The sequence below is a fragment of the Heterodontus francisci genome, chromosome 46 (assembly GCF_036365525.1).
Source record: "Heterodontus francisci isolate sHetFra1 chromosome 46, sHetFra1.hap1, whole genome shotgun sequence".
Taxonomy (NCBI): domain Eukaryota; kingdom Metazoa; phylum Chordata; class Chondrichthyes; order Heterodontiformes; family Heterodontidae; genus Heterodontus; species Heterodontus francisci.
The window spans coordinates 7,229,817-7,250,272 of NC_090416.1; the positions used below are offsets into that span (position 1 = coordinate 7,229,817).

At 45.2% G+C, this 20,456-nt stretch overlaps 1 protein-coding gene across 1 annotated transcript; it reads right to left on the minus strand.

Annotated features, from left to right (window-relative positions):
- Positions 1 to 8,659: 8,659 nt before the first annotated feature.
- LOC137356848 (probable G-protein coupled receptor 139) lies at positions 8,660 to 9,879 on the minus strand. Its single transcript, XM_068022688.1, has 2 exons — positions 9,795 to 9,879; positions 8,660 to 9,555 (listed from the first exon to the last, which is right to left on the minus strand). The coding sequence occupies exons 1-2, from the start codon at positions 9,877 to 9,879 to the stop codon at positions 8,660 to 8,662; spliced, it is 981 nt and encodes a 326-aa protein (XP_067878789.1).
- Positions 9,880 to 20,456: the final 10,577 nt, after the last annotated feature.

Genomic DNA, 20,456 nt, shown 5'->3' on the forward strand with positions numbered 1-20,456 from the left:
TTGAGGTATCATTATGTAATGAACTGCCCAAAGTGCAGAGGCAGCGTCCTCGAAATGACACATGACACAGACAATTCTGAGGCAGAGAAGGAAGATATTGATAAATCGGAAAGAATTATACCAGTCACAAGGAGTTTTAGTCCTCTGATGAATGTGTTGTGGCTTCATGCAACTCAGCTGTATCAGATGGTGCTTGCAAGTCGACGTTACGTGGAGCAGATTGGTTTCAGTGTTATCTGGATTCACTCGAGGATCGATGCAAGGTAAAGGAGTATCAAAGTGCTATCTGCTTTAGGTTTGGTGAGACAACACATTGAAGTCACTAAAGAGAGTAGTAATTTCATGTAAAATAATTTCAGTAAGCCACTTTATCAGTATTGATGTAGTCTCTAGTGAGCGAACGTTACTGCTGAGTTACGCTTCCATGAAAAGGAACAAATGAAACTTGACATGCCTTGAGAAGGCAATTGTCTTTGGAAAGTCAATGGATTTCTAGTTGTCCCAGTCAGGGCATTATTGTTTCATAGAGTGATGCAGCACTGAAAGAGTCCCTTCGGCCGACCGAGTCTGTGCCGACCAACAACTATACCTATCCTGCATTAATCCCATATTCCTTACCACATCCCCATCTTCCCTCAATTCTCCTACCACCTACAATTTGCAGACCCTCCTTCTCAAAGCTTAAAAACCCCGCTAAAGGATGCAGGTGCGATTGGTGAAGAGTAAACAAGGATAATAGAAATGATCAGTGAAAAGTGTGAAATCTGTCAAAACCATCACATCTATTGTAAACTTTCCATTGGCAAATGACTTTAACGGGGCAGTTACCATGGATTTAATTGACAGAAATACTTTCATTTTACATTTTATAGCGCTGGGATCCAGATTTAGTCTTTCTACAATAATACATAACACGGAAAAAGGGATGATTATGGATAAAATCATGGAGAAATGGATAGGCACCGGACTTGGGGAACCAGCTAATTTTCCGACTTATAATGGAGGGTAATTTGCCAATGAAGAGTTCAGAGATATGTGTGCATACATGAAATTTATGGTCATGAATAACACATCAATGGGCTCTGTGAAATGAATCGTGGCCATGAAATGCTGCATGAATTCTTAGCTGTCCAATAAAACTAAAAGTTGACTGCTGCCCTTCCATGAGCAGTTCATGCAAATAACACTCTTCAAATGGTTGACAGGTACAGTCTCCATCGACTGGTCTATGGGTGAAGTCCCAAATTGCCTTCTGTGCTATGCGACAATCCTCCTGCCCTAGAATATACCATAGTTACTTCCATTTTTTTCTGCACAGCTGTATGCTTTACATGCAGGGAGATGGGTCTAAATCAAGGCTTAGGTCTCGGAGAAAATTTGGAGAGCTCTGAGGCATCTTTGACAGAAATTAATTCAGGAGAATTGGTGTATTATTGAAGAGAGTGTCGTGGGCAATGGAAGGGCCCTGTGTAAGATAGCAAGACAGTAGTTATCAAATATGGGAATCAAACTGTCAAGGTTGATTCCTCACGATTAATCGGGATTGGTTACAAAATCTCAGAATCTGAGCAGCTGATAGAAGGAAACGAGGTACTTGGTTCCTCAAATCCTCATAGGTTTGTGATGAAACTCCTGAGGAACAGCATACAGTAGATCAACAGTTGGATAGTGGTAATGTGAGCAATCACAAAGTGCAGGACAGAACCAGCACGTCAAAAGGCCAGTTGTCATGAGTAAGTACTCAACTGTGTAAGCACCCACCATAAGGGTGAAATGCCAGATGGCATTGATCCCTCATACATTATCTCTTAAGCAGGGCATGTTCTTTCATGGTCTCCTGTCTAATTCTCATTTTCTTTATCATTCCCATGATTTGTCTTGAGGCACACGCCAAAATCAGAATTATCATCAATTGAGCAATTACTAAGATGTGGGAAGTGATCCTTATCCAAGGGGGCATTTCAATGTTTAACCGTTTGTCCTACCAGTGGCCGTCATCCACTGTCTCAGGGATTTTCTTTTTAATGTCACCATTTGATTGTTGCAGGACAAAAAAGTGATTGTTGGATGTATTGATTCTTTGGAATAGGTCAGTCAGATGATCAAAAACAGGGGCCATGTCAAATCTACTGAACTATTGATGTAACTACTTCTTGAAGTAATATTGATTCTCCTACAGTTTTCACCTGATTAATGTCATGCCATTTAAGTTTAGGGAGGGTCAACATCTTAACTGGGGGGATGCGGATCAAATAAACAGCCGGATTTAATTTGTCCACAACGTTCAATGGACCTTTTCATTTTGGTTCGAAGGAATTTTCCTTCGTAATATAATTTTGAATCATTACTTTGCTACGAATCTGATATTTGAAAGGTTGGACCCTTTTGTCAAATTGATTCCGAAATTTTTTCTTCATTACCCCTAAATTCCTAGCCGTAGTCCGATTCATCTCACCCATGTAATCTGCCAAATTGTCCAACTACCTTTGATTGCAGGGTTAGCAGAGTGGTAACTGTCAAAGTCAAGTGCCTGGGAATTCCTCAACAATCTGCAGGTCATTGCCTGGTCTGACAAAATTCCAGTGGTACTTTGTGGAATTGATCTGATCGCCAGTAGTCAAAGTGGAAGAATGTTTACCCATTGAGTTGGGTTTTCTGCACAAAATTTAGAAAGCATTGTTTGCAGTGTTTCCACAATCCCTGATGATTGTGGATGATAATTCATGTGCAGTTTAGTTTTAATGTCAAATAACTTTGTCAAAACATTCACTCGTAAAATGCGAGCACTGATCACTCTCCACCTGTTGGGGCAGTCACCACCTGCAGAACACCTCACTCAATAGGGTTTTGGCAGCAGTCAGAGCTGTATTACTGGAATATGAAAAGGCTACAATCCATTTAGGGCGGCACAGTGGCGCAGTGGTTAGCACTGCAGCCTCACAGCTCCAGGGACCCGGGTTCGATTCTGGGTACTGTCTGTGTGGAGTTTGCAAGTTCTCCCTGTGTCTGCGTGGGTTTTCTCCGGGTGCTCCGGTTTCCTCCCACAAGCCAAAAGACTTGCAGGTTGGTAGGTAAATTGGCCATTATAAATTGTCACTAGTATAGGTAGGTGGTAAAGGAAATATAGGGGCAGGTGGGGATGTGGAATTAGTGTAGAATTAGTATAAATGGGTGGTTGATGGTCAGCACAGACTCGGTGGGCCGAAGGGCCTGTTTCAGTGCTGTATCTCTAAATAAAAAAAATAACTAAAAAACAACTGGATTCTAAACACAAAGTCCACAACTTAGTTCTAATGTAATACTTTGATGTATATATATATAAAGTATAAACAATTCCTGAGCATAACTGCAACATCATTTGAAATCATTGTAATGTAAAACATTGCATCTGATGTAAGTTTTATCAGACCATGACTTATATAAATTCATCCAAGAGATAAAACATGGCAGACATTAACCCTTTAGTTCCGGCACCCCTTTTAAGTCTCTAATCTGCTGCACTCAAACTTTCACCACCATTTTACTATTTGTATGCCGAGAGGAGAATTCTGGATTTCCTTTTATGTTAGCTGACAGTCTCTTCTCATACTCTCTGTTTGCGTCTACTATTTATATTTTTCACTTTCCCTCTGCACGTTCGATATTCATCCTTATTATTAGTAAACAAATGATGCTGCAGAAATTAGTAGGACTTAAAGTCCAGAAATCCCCTGGACCTGTTGACCTGCAACCGAAGGTTTTAAAAGGGGTGGCTGCAGAGATAGTAGATGTACTGTTGGCTCCTAGATTCAAGAACAGAAGAAAAAATGGTGCATGTGGAATTTTAGCACTTCCATGTTTATTTACATGCATTACATTTCTCACATTGAAGTAATCGAAATAAATGGATCTTAAAACATATGGAATTATCAGGAATGAAGGACCAAAAAAGACCCTCAGTTACATCAAGCCCGTCACATACAACTACAAAGCCTTGTGCATTGCAATATATAGATTCCCCACTGAACACAACAGCATGTGATCGCCTGGGAGAGGAGAAAAATCCAGGTGAAAACCCAGTAACAGGGGAACGCTGGGCAACCTGCTGATGATTTAACCGCGCATATTATAACGGTTATAATAATATTTGGGGGACCAAAATCTGTGAAACTTCTCGCCTGAATGTGGTTGACATTGGCCCAGGAGATCAGCTGGTCCTCGTAAAGCCAAGACAATTGTTTTTCCACTCCCACTCAGCATCTGAGTATGTTCTCCAACAATTCCCAGACCAGCTTTCTACCAACAGACACTCCGCAAACAGAGGGTGGTATTGTGGAACCTGTCAGTGGCTTGTCGAGAGTTTCCACTTCTGTGTCGATGCAACTAAAAAAAAAATTAATTCAGCGACCACTGTAACGTCTTTCAATTTGTTGCGTCCAATCCCATTGTTTCAATTGGATGGTATCCAATCCCATTTCTTCAGCTTTGATCCATTGGGATATAATCCCAGTGCTTTGATTCGCTGGGATTCAATCCCATTCCTTTTGGCTGTGCTGTGCTCATGTGATTTGAACTCAGTAACTGGGCCATCAATGATTGGATGAAACGTATCATAGCCGTTCTGTTATTGACTCGTAATCCAGAGATCTGGACTAATGGTCGAGAAACATGCAATGTAATGTTTTTGGTCCCGGGGAGTGGCGAAGAGATGGGAAGCCCCAAAATTACCCAACGCCGGCCGACGTGTCATTTCAGGGCACCATTCTCAGCACCATCCATGTTAACAAGGGCAGGGAGCGGGCGGGACATGGATACTGCTCGCCTCCCTATTGAGGCCAATTAAAGTATTTAAAAATCTCTACAGAGCTTGTTGGAGTGGGTGGCTGGAACTTTGAAAGGTGTGCACGGGTTTCGTAGAAAAAAAAACGTCGATAATAGGAGCAGGAGTAAGCTATTCGGCCCTTCGAGCCTGCTCTGCCATTCATTATGATCATGGCTGATCATCCAACTCAGTAGCCTGTTCCCCTTTCCCCACATATCCTTTGGTCCCTTTTGACCCAAGTGCTATATATAACTTCTTCTTGAAAATATACAATGTTTTGGACTCAACTGCTTTCTGTGGTAGATAATTCCACAGGTTCACCACTCTCTGGGTGAAGAATTTTCTCCTCAACTCAGTCCTCAAAGGTTAACCCCGTATCCTTAGGCTCTGACCCATGGTTCTGCACTCCCCCACCATCGGGAACATCCTTCCTGCATCAACCCTGTCAAGTCCTGTTAGAATGTTATAGGTTTCCATGAGATTCCCCCCTCACTCTTCTGAACTCCAGCAAATATAATCCTAACCGACTCAATCTCTCCCGATACTTCAGTCCCGCCATCCCACGAATCATTCTGGTAAACCATCACTGCGCTCCCTCCATAGCCAGAACATCCTTCCTCAAATAAGGAGACCAAAACTGCCCACAATATTCCATGTGTGGCCTCACCGAAGCCCTGTATAATTGCAGCAAGACATCCCTGCTCGTGTGGCACAACTGCTGAAGGGAGGAGGCCAAAGAACAGGGAGCCAGGCGCCATAACAGGGTCAAAGGGGAAAAGAGGGATTCTTTGATAAGGAGATGACTTTGGTGCTGTGCAAGTGGAGGGGAGAGTGGGCATGCTACGCTAGGGTATTAACGGGGTTGGCACCCCATGCTTTTGTAGGTGTAGAGGAGCAAGGGGAAAGGTTGCCAAGGACCAGTGGGGCGGTGGGGGTGGGGAGAGGGAGGGGTGCAGTTGTCAGCAGCCCAGAAGTCATTGTGGCCTTGAACGTCATTGCTTTTGATTCCTTCCAAGGATCAGCTGTGGACTTTTTGTGGCATCTTGCAATTGGGAACACACCACTGTCTCTGGCAGGTCACTGATGTCCTCTTTGCCAGAGCTGGACAGTACATTCGTCTCACGACAGACACAACTTCACAGGTTTCACCACCATTGCTGGATTCCTCCATGTGCAGGGCAACATCGATTGCACCCATGACCCGATCGATGCGCCCAATGACACCCAACCACATCCAAAAGAGCAAGGGCTTCCACTCCCTCGACGTCCAACTGGTGTTAGAGCACTACAAGAGCTTCCTCCATGTGTATGCTCGCTTTCCTGGCAGCTGCCATGACTGGATCTTTCTTTGATTGGCAATTTGTAAATGGTGGAGTGTCAGTGGTATCAGTGCTGGGGCCTCAAGATAGGAAAGAAAGTAAGTCGTGAAGAGGAGTTAAAGAGTCTACAAAGGGATATAGGTAGGTTACGTGAGTGTGAAAAAAAATGGCAGATGGAGTATAATGTGGAAAAATATGAACTTGTCCACTTTGACATGAAGAATGGAAAAGCTGCATACTATTTAAATGGAGAGAGATTGCAGCACTCGATGATACAGAGGGATCTTGGTATTCTGGTACATGAATCACAAAAGGTTAGTACGCAGGTACAACAAGTGATTAGGAAGGCAAATGGTATGTTAGCATTTATTGCAAGGGAATCAGATATAAACGTAGGGAAGTTTAACTGCATATGAACATGACATTATTGAGATCATATTTGGAGAATTGTGTGTAGTTTTGGTCTCCTTATTTGAACACTGATATAATTGCCTAGGAAGCAATTCAGTGAAGTTGCACCCAACATATGTCGGGGATAAAGGCTGTATCGTTTGAAGAAAGGTTGAAAGCTTGGGCCTGTACCGATTTGGATTTTAGAAGAATAAGAGGCGATCTTACTGAATCATATAAGAATCTGAGGGGACTTGCTAGAGTGGACACTGGGAGCATGTTTGCTCTCGTGGTCTAGGGGGTGCAGTTTAAGAGTAACAGGCATTCCTTTTAAGATGGAGATGAGGAAAAGTATTTTCTCTCAGAGGGTCATTATTCTGTGGCGTTCTCTCCCTAGAAAACAGTGGAGGCTGCGACATTGAATTTATTCAAGGCTGAGTTAGATAGCTTTTTGATAGAGAAGGAGGTCAAGGGTTATGGGGGCAGGAAAGTGGAGTTGAGATCACAGCCAGATAAGCCATGATCTCATTGAATGGTGGGGCAGGCCCGAAGGGCCGAATGGCCTGCTCCTGCTCCGAAGTCCTATTTCCCTGCATTTCTGTGTTCCCAGACGCATGGGGAATATGAGCAATAACTTTTTTATGCAGTGGGTGGTAATGAACAGGAACTCATTACCTGCCCACAAGGGTGATGGAAGTGGAGACAATCAATAATTTCAAAGGTAAGTTGGATGGCTGCTTGAGGGAAATAGACCTCCAGTGCTCTGCAGATCGAGCGGGAGAGTGGAATTAACTGGATAGCCCCGAGGACATCTGGCATGGAATCAGCGAGCCGAGTGGCCTCGTTCTGTGCTGTTATTTGTTCCATGACTCTTTAACTCTACGCTAGTCGGTCAGCTCGGCGACCCTTCGCCAGACGCAAGGTCAGCGATCTGCAACATTAATTCTGCTTTCTCTCTGCAGATGCTTCCAAAGCGGTTGACTATTTCCAGCAGGTTCTGTTTTATTTCAGATTTCCAGTATCTGCAGTACTTTGCACTTGTTTTTTTTCTCTCTCCTCCTGTGCATTATAAAAGGTTACAAAGAACCATCAAGTATTGTAAAGGATTCTAATGTGTTGTACAAGTGTATAAATGGTTATAAACATTATAAAGTGCTACACAGTATGGCCATTATAACCACTCCAGGCGCTGCTTCACAAACCATTGACCACCTCCAGGCGCTTACCCATTGTCTCTCTAGGAGGCGAAAGAAGAAGAAGAGAACACAGTATGTTGAAGAATTCAGGCTAACCTTCTCACCATCTTCCTTCTGTTGTTTTCTTGGTTTCTATGATGACCACCGGTGGGCGGAATCACGAGTTCTGATTGGGTCTGCTTTCCCCTGGCGCGCTTTCCCTCTCGGCTCTAATAGGTGAGCGCGGTAAGTGGTAGGGCGGACATCAGCCCCCGCCCCCTCTCCGTTGCACCGTCAAAATGCCCTCACTCCCCCGTCACCATGTGAAACAGGTCCTGCCCCCTCACTCATCCCCATGGGGAACAGGCCCCGCCCCCTCACCCATCACCATGGAGAGCAGGCCCCGCCGTCACTCCGCCAGATGCCGAGGAAACAACCCCGCACACACAGTACCTGACGAAGAGGAACATGCCCTGCCCCCTCACTCAGCACCATAAAGAACAGGCCCCGCCCCTCTCCTCTCCCATCATCAACGGGACAGTCGCCGCCCCCTCACCATCACCTTCAGGAACAGGCCCCGCCTTCTCAGTCATCATCATGTAGTACAGGCCTCGACCCTCTCCCGACACCAACGAGTCAGGCCCCGCCCCTTCACCGCCACCATCGTGAACAGGCCCCGCCCCCACCCACCAGTCACCATGGGAAAGAGGAGCCGCCCAGACACAGCCGCATGCACGGCCCAACTACGTCACATTAGAGACCAGCGCCGTCCCAATCTATCACCATAGCGATAGGCCCCTCTCATTCGCCAATCAGAGCAACAGGTACCGCCCCCGCCCTGTCACCAAAGCAAAAGGCCCTGCCCCCGCCCCGTCACCATAGCAACAGGCCCTGCCCCAATCTCACTGTTTCACCATTGGCAAGGCCCTGCTCCCGGCTGACTGAAATAATCATTGATCTAGTTCCTCTCATCATTAAATGAATTTAATAATTAGAGCAAAGGGATATTTCATCACATCCTTCAACTGTTCTCTGAACTGAGTCTGCGTCACGGCATAAATCGCCGTGTTTGTACAGCAACTCAGGAGCTGCAGCATGAAACCTATTTCCAGCAGAAAAGCAGGTAGAAGTGTAGACCGAGTCCCCAAATACCACATTCGGCTCCAGATAGAAAACACCATCAGCACTGCCCATAAAAATATGAAATTGACCGAGATAACGAACAGTAAAATCATAGATTTCCTTCGGCCCTCCATCTCTGGGTCTCTCTGACTCGCCCCAATGCTGTCAGCCCGGAGTCTCCTGCGTCCTCTGCTGCTCAATAAAATATGCCTGACAGTGAAAGCATTGAGCAGAAGAATCAGCACAAATGGAACCCCCGGGGTTAGAATGTGATGGGCGAATTCGATCGTTATCCAGACTCGAGATAACTGAAAAGCTTTTGTAATCTCACAAAACCAGGGTTGGTTCATCAGCCAATACCAACCTGTTAACGTAAAATACCAGAAAACATTATTTAAACAGCTCAGCACAGTCACAGTTCCCAGAACCACTGCCGCCGTTTTCTCGGTGCAATATTTACTTTTCAGCTTCTGGCAACAAATGGCCACAAATCGATCAAAGGTGAAAGTGACTGTAAACCAGACCGAGCAGTCTGTGACCGCGTAAAGCAGGACGGCATGGACATTACACACGTGGATGGAATACAGGAAGAAAAACTCTTGGTGATAAACAATGGGAATGTGCCTTAATATCAAGTCAAGGATAATGACCAGTAGATCCGCCGCTGCCATGGCCACCAGGTAGCGAGTGACGCATTTGGAGAGACCGCACTTTCTTCGAGCCAGGATCACAATAGTCACCAAGTTAACTGTAAGGAAGGGAAAAAAACAGGGAAATTATCAATCAGGCTGGGAGCAAAGTTACCAGTTTGATTGAGGGCTTATTGAGATTTTCAAATGTGTTACTTTATCCAGAGATGTCTTCAAATGATTCTACGTGAAAAAAACAAACGGGAAGGTCAGTGATATGTTGGAAAGCAGGAGACACTAAATGATACAAGGATGATACAATGAAATTGTTGAACTTAATGTTGATCGTAATCCTTACCCTCCCTCCATTCCCTGCTTGGTTTAGAAACTGCTCCATCTCTAAGCACTCCAAGTTCTGACAAAGGGTCATCGACCTGAAACATTAACTGTGTTTCGTTATCCACAGATGCTGCCAAATTTGCCGAGTATTTCCAGCATTTTCTGTTTTTGCTTTTGTTTCAGATTTGCAGCAGTTTCGGTGCTTTCCTGCTGTATTTAAAGTTAACTGTTGGATTGATTGAGCGATTCCCTCACCTGTGACAGGCAGCACGGAATTCAATTAGTTGAAAACAATGGTTGGAATGAGTCCACTGAAAAAATTCAATGAAACAAAGAATCACAAATGTCACTAAACAAGAGAAATGATCAGGGAAATTATAAATCAGATTGAAGTAGAAACAACAGTTTAAAGTTCAGCATGACATTTATACCTTTGTTACCACATTCAGTGATGGATGTAATTGTTGTAAATGTAACGGGCCTTTCTCCTGGAATCAAGGGACTGAATTTAGTGGAGTCTGTGGAGGTGGCGAGCCAAAAGGTTGAGGGGAACCCTGGCTCAGCAGTTTCGAGCTCAATTCAGTGGCGCTCGGGCAATTAACTGCCCAGTTCCTTTGAGGATCTCCATTGCACCATCCAAAGCTGTTCACCAATCAGAGGGCCAGCAGCTCAGCAGTATCAGCAAGACCGCCGGGAATAGTCAAACTGCTGGTGCTACACCAGGACTGGGACCTAGACCATCGCTGTAGCCCCAAACACAAATTAAGTATGGCAGTGTCAAAAGAGCCTTTCAGGGAGTGGGGGCCAATACTGGTACTACAGCAAGCCTGTGATCAGGACCATCGCTGGAGACTCAGACACCAGGGTTCCCCGGGGCCATCAGGAAGTAGGGGCCACTGTTGGTACTACATCGGACCTGGGAAAAGGACTAGCACTTGAGACCTGGACACCAATTGAATGTTGTGATGTTGCTGAGGGAGTGGGGGACCCGCTACCGGCACTATACCAGGCCTGGGAACAGGAGAATTGATGGAGCCCTGAACCCCAGGATAGTGCAACGGGGATGCCGTGGATAGTCGAGAAGCAGGGTCACAGCTGGTACTGCACCAGGCCCAGGACCAGGACCATTGCTGCACTCTTAGACCCCAGAGAAGATTTCTGCATCACTGGTGACAGTCAGGGAGTGGGGCCCACTGCTGATGCGACACCAAGGTCAGCAATCGGATGATCACTGAGGACCCAGACAGAAGGTAAATATGGCTGAATCACTAAGGCGAAACAGGGAGTGGGCGCCATTGCTGGTATTTTACCAGGTTTGGCACAAAGAGCACGACTGGAGACCTGGAACCCAGATAATCGTCACTGAAAATGTTACAGAATTGTTACAGAGCAGAAAAAAAGGCATTCAGCGCATGGTGTCTGCACTGGATCTCCGAAATAGCAATTAACCTAATGCCATTTCCCCACCTTCTCCCCGTAACCCTGCACATTCTTCCTTTTCATGTAATAGTCCAATTCCCTTTTGAATGCTTTAATTGAACCTGTCTACACCATACTCTCAGGCAGTGCATTCCAGATCTTAACCACTCGCTTCATGAAAAAAAAGTTTATCCTCATGTCGCTTTTGCTTCTCTTATGCATTACTTTAAATCTGTGGCCTCTCGTTCTCGATCCTTTCACAAGTGGGGACAGTTTCTCCCTACCTACTCTGTCCATACCTCTCATGATTTTGAATACCTCGATCAAATCACATTTCAGCCTTCTCTTGTCCAAGGAAAACAGTCCCAACTTCTCCGATCTATCTTCATAACTAAAGTTCCTCATCCCTGGAACCATTCTCGAGAATCTTGTCTGTACTCTCTCAAATGCCCTCACATCTTTCCTAAAGTGCGGCGCACAGAACTAGAGCCAATATCCTAGCTGAGGCCGAACTAGTGTCTTATATAAGTGCAACATAACTTCCTTGCTCTTGTACTCTATGCCCTTATTAATAAAGCCCAGTATGCTGCATGTTTTAGTTACCGCTGTCTCAACCTGTCCTGCCACCTTCAATGCTTTATGCACATATGCACCTTAATCCCTCTGCTCCTGCACCCACTTGAGTATTTTACCCTTTATTTCATATTGTCTCTGCATGGTCTTCCTACCAACAATCATTTCACATTTATCTGCATTGAACTTTATCTGCCAACTATCTGCCCATTCCACCAACTTGTCTATGACCTTTTGAAGTTCTGCACTATCTTCCTCACAGTTCACAATGTTTCCAAGTTTCGTATCATCCACAAACTTTGAAATTGTGCCCTGTACACCAAGGTCTAGGTCTTTAATATGTGTCAGCAAAAGAAAGGGTCCCAACACTGACCCCTGGAGAACGTCAGTACAAACCTTCCTCCAGCCAGAAATGCATCCATTAGCCATATCTCTATATTTTTGTCACTCAGCCAATTTCGTATCCATGTTGCTACTGTCTCTTTTATTCCATGAGCTACAAGTCTGCTCACAAGTCTGTTGTGTGGCATTGTATCAAACGCCTTTGGAAAGTCCATGTACAACACATCAACAGAATTGTCTTACATGGCTTACAAGGGAAATTAGAGATAGCATTAGATCCAAGGAAGAGGCATTTAAATCTGCCAGGAAACACAACAGACCTGAGGATTGGGAGCAGTTTAGAATGCAGAAAAGGAGGACCAAGGGATTTATGAAGAAGGGGAAAATAGAGAATGACAGCGAACTTGCGGGGAACATAAAAACTGGAAACGTTGCTATAGGAATGTGAAAAAAAAAAGATTGGTGAAGACAAATGTAGGTCCCTTATAGTCAGAAACAGGGGAATTTATTATAGGGAACAAAGAAATGGCTGACCAACTAAGTACATACTTTGGTACTGTCTTCACAAAGGATGACACAAATATCACACCAGAAATGTTGGGGAACACAGGCTTAATGAGAGAGAGGAACTGAAAGAAATCAGTATTAGTCCAGAAATGTTGTTGGGAAAATTGATGGGATTGAAGGCAAATAAATCCCCAGGGCTTGATGGCTTGCAACCCAGAGTACTTAAGGAAGTGGCCCAAGAAATAGTGGATGCATTGGTGGTCATCTTCCAAGATTCCATAGACTCTGGAACAGTTCCGACAGATTAGTATCTAATGTAACCCTTCTATTTAAAAAGGGAGGTTGAGAGAAATCAGGGAATGATAGACCATTCAACCTGATGTCGGTTGTCGGGAAAATTCTGGAGTCCATTATCAAAGATTTTATAGCAGAGCACTTCGAGAACAGTGGTAGTATCGGGCAGAGTCTGCATGGATTTACAAAAGGCCGATTCACCATGGATTTACGAAAGACAAATCTACCAGAATTCTTCGAAAAATGCCAGTGGTTGTGGTATATTTGGACTTTCAGAAGGCTCTCGACAAAGTCTCACATAAGAGATTAGCATATAAAATTAAAGTGCATGGGACTGGGCGTATTGTATTGCGATAGGCAGAAAATTGGTTGGCAGACAGGAAACAAAGAGTTGGGATAAATGTGTCTTTTTTCCAAATGGCAGGCAATGGCTACTGGGGTACCACAGGGATTGGTGTTAGGACCCCAGCTATTCACAATATACATTAATGATTTAGATGAGGGAACTAAATGTAATATCTCCAAATTTGCAGATGGCCCAAAACTGGGTGGGAGGGTGAGTTGTGAAGAGGAAGCAGAGAGGCTTCAGGGTGATTTGGACAAGTTGAGTGAGTCGGCAAATGCATGGCAGATGCAGGATAATGTGGATAAATGTGAGATTATCCACTTTGGTAGCAAAAACAGGAAGGCAGATTATTATCTGAACGGCTATAAACTGAGAGAGGGGAATATGCAGCGAGACCTGGGTGTTCTCGTACACTGGGGCGGCACGGTGTTGCAGTGGTTAGCACCGCAGCCTCACAGCTCCAGCAACCCAGGTTCAATTCTGGGTACTGCCTGTGTGGAGTTTGCAAGTTCTCCCTGTGTCTGCCTGGGTTTCCTCCGGATGCTCCGGTTTCCTCCCACATGCCAAGAGAGTTGCAGGTTGATAGGTTAATTGGCCATTATAAATTGCCCCTAGTATGGGCAGTTGGTAGGGAAATATAGGGACAGGTTGGGATGTGGTAGGAAAATGGAATTAGTGTAGGATTCGGATAAATGGGTGTTTGATGGTCGGCACAGACTCGGTGGGCCGAAGGGCCTGTTTCAGTGCTGTTATCTCTAAAACTAAAACTAAAACTAGTCGCTGAAGGTAAGCATGTAGGTGCAACAGGTGGTTGAAAAAGCTAATGTTATGTTGACCTTCATAGCAAGAGGATTCGAGTACAGGAGCAGGGATGTCTTGCTGCAATGATACATGGCCTTGGTAAGGCAACACCTGGAATATTGTGTGAAGTTTTGGTCTCCTTATCTGAGGAAGGATGTTCTTGCTTTTGAGGGAGTGCAGCGAAGGTTTGCCAGACTAATTCCTGGGATGGTGGGATTGACGTATGAGGAGAAATTGAGTCAGCTCGGACTATATCCCTGGAGTTCAGAAGAGTGAGGGAGGATCTCATAGAAACCTATAAAATTCTAACAGGACTTGACAGGGCAAATGCAGGAAGCATGTTCCCGATGGTAGGGGAGTCCAGAACCAGGGGTCATAGTCTAAGGATACATGGTAAACCTTTCAGGACTGAGATGAGAAGACATTTATTCACCAAGAGAGTGGTGAGCCTGTGGAATTCGCTACCACAGAAAACAGCTGAGGCCGAAACATTGTATGTTTTCAAGAAGGAGTTAGATATAGCTCTTGGGTCTAAAGGGATCAAAGGCGAAAGCAGGAAAAGGCGACTGAGTTGGATGATCGGCCATGATCATAATGAATGGTGGAGCAGGCCCGAAGGGCCTAATGGCCTACTCCAGCTCCTATTTTCTATGTTTCTATGATTGTCCTGATCAACCGTCTCTGTTACCTGTTCAAAAAACTTCAGCAACTTAGGAAAACATGATTCTCCTTTAGAAATCCATGCTGGCTTTCTTTAATTAACCCGAATTTGTCCATGTGACTATTAATTTTGCACGAATTATTATTTCTAGATGTTTCTCCAACACCGAAGTTACAATGACGAGCATGTAGTTGCTTGGCTTATCTTTACACACGTTTTTGAAAAAGGGTGTAACGTTTTCAGCTCTCCAGTCCTCCGCACTATTGTGAGCCGAAGGAAGACTGAAACATAATGGCCAGTGCCTCCACGATCTCCACCCTCACTTCCCTCAGTATCCTTGGATGCATCTCATCTGGTCCTGGTGTTTTATCCACTTTAAATCCAGGCAACCTACCTAATAAATCCGCTTAGTCAATTTTAAATCCTTCTAGTATCCGAATTAGCTCCTCTTTCATCATTTCCTGGGTTGCATCTTCTTCCTTGGTAAAGACAGATGCAAAAGATTTATTTAATACCTCAGCTACACCCTCGGCCTCCATGTGTAAATGCCCTTTATGGTCCCTTTATAGCCCATTGTTCAGCTACCATTTTTCCTGCCAACGTTTCACTACAATTTATTCGCCCCAGCTCCATTCTTACCCCATTGAAGTTCGCTTTCCCCAGTTAATTCTTAGTACTTTGGATTGCTGTTTGTCCTTTTCCATAGTCAGCCTAAACCTTTTTATACAATTCTCACTGTCCCCGAAATGAACTCCTACTGACGCTTGATCGACTTGACCCCTCATTCCCAACAACTAGGTCTGGCCTCCTTTCTCATTGGATTAGAAATATACTGCTGTGGATGTTTTTGTCATGAACGCACTCTAGGAACTTTTGCCCCTCACTGCCCTTTACATTATGACTATCCCAGTCTATGGTTGGATAACTAAAGTCCTCCATTATAGCTACCTGATATTATTTTGCACCTCTCTGTAATTTCATGGTAAATGTGTTCCTCCACGTCCTTCCCACTAGTTGATGGCCTATAGACCACACTGAGCAATTTAACTGCTCCTGTTTTGTTCCTTAGATCTAGCCTAATTGATTCTGTCCTCGACCCCTCTGGGACATCCTTTTTTTCCAACACTGCAATGTTCTCCTTAATCAATACCACCACCTGGCCCCGTTTTTTGCCTTGCTTATCTTTCATGACCGCCTTGTACCCAGGAATATTCAATACCCATTCTTGCCCTCCCTTGAGCCAAGTCTCTGTTATTGCCACAACATCATATTTCCACATGTAATTCTGCACTTGTACCTTACCAATCTTAAGCACAATCCGTGCATTCCTTACTTACACATTAACTGTGATTTAGACTTGCTTATTTTCTCCCACAATCTGATCCCACCTAACAACTTACTATTCTCTACTCTAGTACTATCTATCATCCTCAGTCTTCTGCGCACCTTGATATTACTCTCTGATATTTTCTCCTGGTCCCCACATCCTTGCCACGTTAGTGTTCCCAAGAACACTAGAAAAGCGTCCCATAGGGAAATTTGTACGAGCTCTGTTCAGGTGCAAGCCTTCCATCCAGTAAAGGTCCGAACTCCTCCAGAACTGGTCCCAGGGTCCCAGGAATCTAGAACGCTCCCTCCTGCACCATCTTTCCAGCCACTACTTTCCAACCCTACGTACTGTCTCACGAAGCTCTTCTGAAAGCACTTAAAGAATTCTGCCCCCTTTAAGCCTTTTGCACTAATACTATCCCTCTAATATGGGGAAAGTTGAAATCCACTACCATTATCACCTTATTATTTTTGCAACTCTCTTCGATTTTCCGACGTATCTGCTCCCCTATCAGTCCCTGACTGCAGATGGTGAGACCAGGGACCTCCTGCTTTCCATCCAATTCCAATCCCTCATCCCAACCCTTCCCGTTTGATACTATACTTTCTGATAATACCCCGAAACTGCCACGTTCTCAGTCTCAGCAGCTCCAGAAGGCAGAGACAGAGCAACAGCACAGCACTGATGATGAAGCCCCCTCACTTGATCTGATATTTGCAGGCACCAGCTCAGTTACTTTCACTGCATGTACTTTAGAGGCTGGTAAAGAGTTGGAATCTGTACGTGGTGAGTTCTCCAGCACGAGTGGCTGTGCAAGGCCAAGTGGAAAGCTTAATTTGTGTGACAGTTCACTGTAGGGCGAGGTCGCAAATATGTTATATTATTCGGGACTCAGAGTAGAACATTGCGAGATCAACATACAGGAGAAGGCTAATGGACATGTACAATGAGATGCTTTGTGCGTTGGCAGGCCTGTCAGACAGGCTTCTGTCGCTGTCAAGGAGCATGGAGGAGTTTGGCTCCAATGTGGCACAGGGCGTTACAAAGACCATTCTTTCCCCTGTGGAAGTGGTCGCTCACTCCATGACAACACTTGCCGACCCTGCCATGATACAGTGTCTGGTGGCGATTCTCTCAGCTTCCACTGCAACACAGGCAGCAGACAGTCAACGTCTCACTGCTGCAGTGGAAACTCAGACTGAGGTCATGGGATCCATGCTTGCGACCATGCAGTTTTACACTGGTGCCATCATGGTTCTGCATCTCATTACTGAAAGTGGTATGCTGGTGCTCACAGCATCCGAGAAATCTGTGCTCCAGTACATTTCTAGGATTTCTGATGTGTCACCGTGTGGGAGTGGTAGTGGCACTAACAAGTTATGCTCCCACCACTGCCACTCCAGTATTGCCCTTGCTGCTGCCCATGCCAAGGTGGTGCAGGCCAAGGCCCACAGCTGCTCGAGGACATCCTGCAAGGCCATCTGCAGTCTTCCACAATGAAAGTCAGCAGCCCTCCAGCAACCATAGTGCAACCACTGGGAAAACTCTATGTCGCAGAGCTAGGACAGGCAAAGGCAACTGCAAGGCAGGCACTAAGGGTATAGACAAGGGAGAATAGTGCAGTGTTATTTGGATAATTGAATATGCCGCTGGATAAAGATGTGAGTGAAAAGGTTTTTGTTGATAGCTTTATTGTGGAATGGTGGACAATGGGAAGCTGTGATGGGGCCTCTTAGTTGGGTGTCACAGTGTAGAATGGTGGTAAAGGGAAGCTTTCATATGGGAACTGGGTGGAACTCGTCCAGGAGATGTCCTCCCTACCTTTCATCTCCTCCCCACTCTGCTCCCTGCCGCCTTTTCCACCTCCTCTCTCTCTTCCCTGCTTCCTCCAGCCCCTGAGGATGCCTATGTTTGCTGGAGACATGTCTGTGCCCGCATGATGGCAATGATATGAAGGGCGCATTAGAACAGCACGAAACTGGACACCTGCTCCTGCGCACACTGGAATGCTCCCCATGAGCATTTCAGGCATCAGAAACGTTGCATCATCACGCTGATGCTCTGCTCCACCATGTTCCTTTTGCTCCATTGCTCATGTTATAACGGGCTATTTTGAGTCGTTGGTGGCCAGTTGGGGACGTGGGTTTTGGGATTGGAATCATGAGCCATAGAACATAGAACATAGAACATTACAGCGCAGTACAGGCCCTTCAGCCCTCGATGTTGCACCGACCTGTGAAACCATCTGACCTACACTATTCCATTTTCATCCATATGTCTATCCAATGACCACTTAAATGCCCTTAAAGTTGGCGAGTCTACTACTGTTGCTGGCAGGGCGTTCCACGCCCCTACTACTCTCTGTATAAAGAAACTACCTCTGACATCTGTCCTATATCTATCACCCCTCCACTTAAAGCTATGTCCCCTCGTGTTTGCCATCACCATCCGAGGAAAAAGGCTCTCACTATCCACCCTGTCCAACCCTCTGATTATCTTATATGTCTCTATTAAGTCACCTCTTCTCCTCCTTCTCTCTAACGAAAACAACCTCAAGTCCCTCAGCCTTTCCTCGTAAGACCTTCCCTCCATACCAGGCAACATCCTAGTAAATCTCCTCTGCACCTTTTCCAAAGCTTCCACATCCTTCCTAAAATGCGGTGACCAGAACTGCACGCAATACTCCAGGTGCGGCCGCACCAGAGTTCTGTACAGCTGCAGCATGACCTCGTGGCTCCTAAACTCGATCCCCCTACCAATAAAAGCTAACACACCATATGCCTTCTTAACAGCTCTATTAACCTGGGTGGCAACTTACAGGGATTTATGTACCTGGACACCAAGATCTCTCTGCTCATCTACACTACCAAGAATCTTCCCATTAGCCCAGTATTCTGCAATCCTGTTACTCCTTCCGAAATGAATCACCTCACACGTTTCCGCATTAAACTCCATTTGCCATCTCTCAGTCCAGCTCTGCAGCCTATCTATGTCCCTCTGTAACCTACAACATCCTTCCGCACTATCCACAACTCCACCGACCTTCGTGTCATCCGCAAATTTACTAACCCACCCTTCTACACCCTCATCCAGGTCATTTATAAAAATGACAAGCAGCAGTGGCCCCAAAACAGATCCTTGCGGTACACCACTAGAATCTATACTCCAGAATGAACATTTGCCATCAACCACCACCCTCTGTCTTCTTTCAGCTAGCCAATTTCTGATCCAAAGCACTAATTCACCTTCAATCCCATACTTCTGTATTTTCTGCAATAGCCTACCGTGGGGAACTTTATCAAACGCCTCACTGAAATCCATATACACCACATCCACGGCGCTACCCTCATCCACCTGTTTGGTCACCTTGTCAAAAAACTCAATAAGATTTGTGAGGCACGACCTCCCCTTCACAAAACCGTGCTGAATATCTCTAATGAACTTATTCTTTTCAAGATGATTATAAATCCTATCTCTTATAACCTTTTCCAACATTTTACCCACAACCGAAGTAAGGCTCACAGGTCTATAATTACCAGGCTGTCTCTCCTCCCCTTCTGGAACAAGGGGACAACATTTGCTATCCTCCAGTCTTCCGGCACTATTCCTGTCGACAATGACGACATAAAAATTAGGGACAAAGGCTCTGCAATCTCCTCCCTGGCTTCCCAGAGAATCCTAGGATAAATCCCATCCGGCCCAGGGGACTTATCTATTTTCACACTTTCCAAAATTGCTAACACCTCCTCTTTGTGAACCTCAATCCCATCTAGCCTATTAGTCTGTATCTCAGTATTCTCCTCGACAACATTTTCTTTCTCCACTGTAAATACTGACGAAAAATATTCATTTAACACTTCCCCTATCTCCTCCGATTCCACACACAACTTCCCACTACTATCCTTGATTGGCCCTAACCTATCTCTGGTCATTCTTTTATTCCTGATATACCTATAGAAAGCCTTAGGGTTTTCTTTGATCCTATCCGCCAATGACTTCTCCTGTCCTCTCCTTGCTCTTCTTATCTCTCCCTTTAGACCCTTCCTGGCTAGATTGTAACTCTCAAGCGCCCTAACTGAGCCTTCACGTCTCATCCTAACATAAGCCTTCTTCTTCCTCTTGACAAGTGCTTCAACTTCTTTAGTAAACCACGGCTCCCTCGCTCGACAACTTCCTCCCTGCCTGACAGGTACATACTTATCAAGGACACGCAGTAGCTTCTCCTTGAATAAGCTCCACATTTCGATTGTGCCCATCCCCTGCAGTTTCCTTCCCCATCCTACGCATGCTAAATCTTGCCTAATCGCATCATAATTTCCTTTTCCCCAGCTATAATTCTTGCTCTGCCGTATATGCCTGTCCCTGCCCATCGCTAAGATGAACCTAACCGAATTGTGATCTCTATCAC

Coding starts and splice junctions, on each gene's coding strand:
- LOC137356848 (XM_068022688.1), bottom strand. CDS start 9,879: ATGTTTCAGGTCGATGACCCTTTGTCAGAACTTGGAGTGCTTAGAGAT. Junction 9,556..9,794: donor AAGCAGGGAATGGAGGGAGG/GTAAGGATTACG, acceptor CCTTCCTTACAG/TTAACTTGGTGACTATTGTG.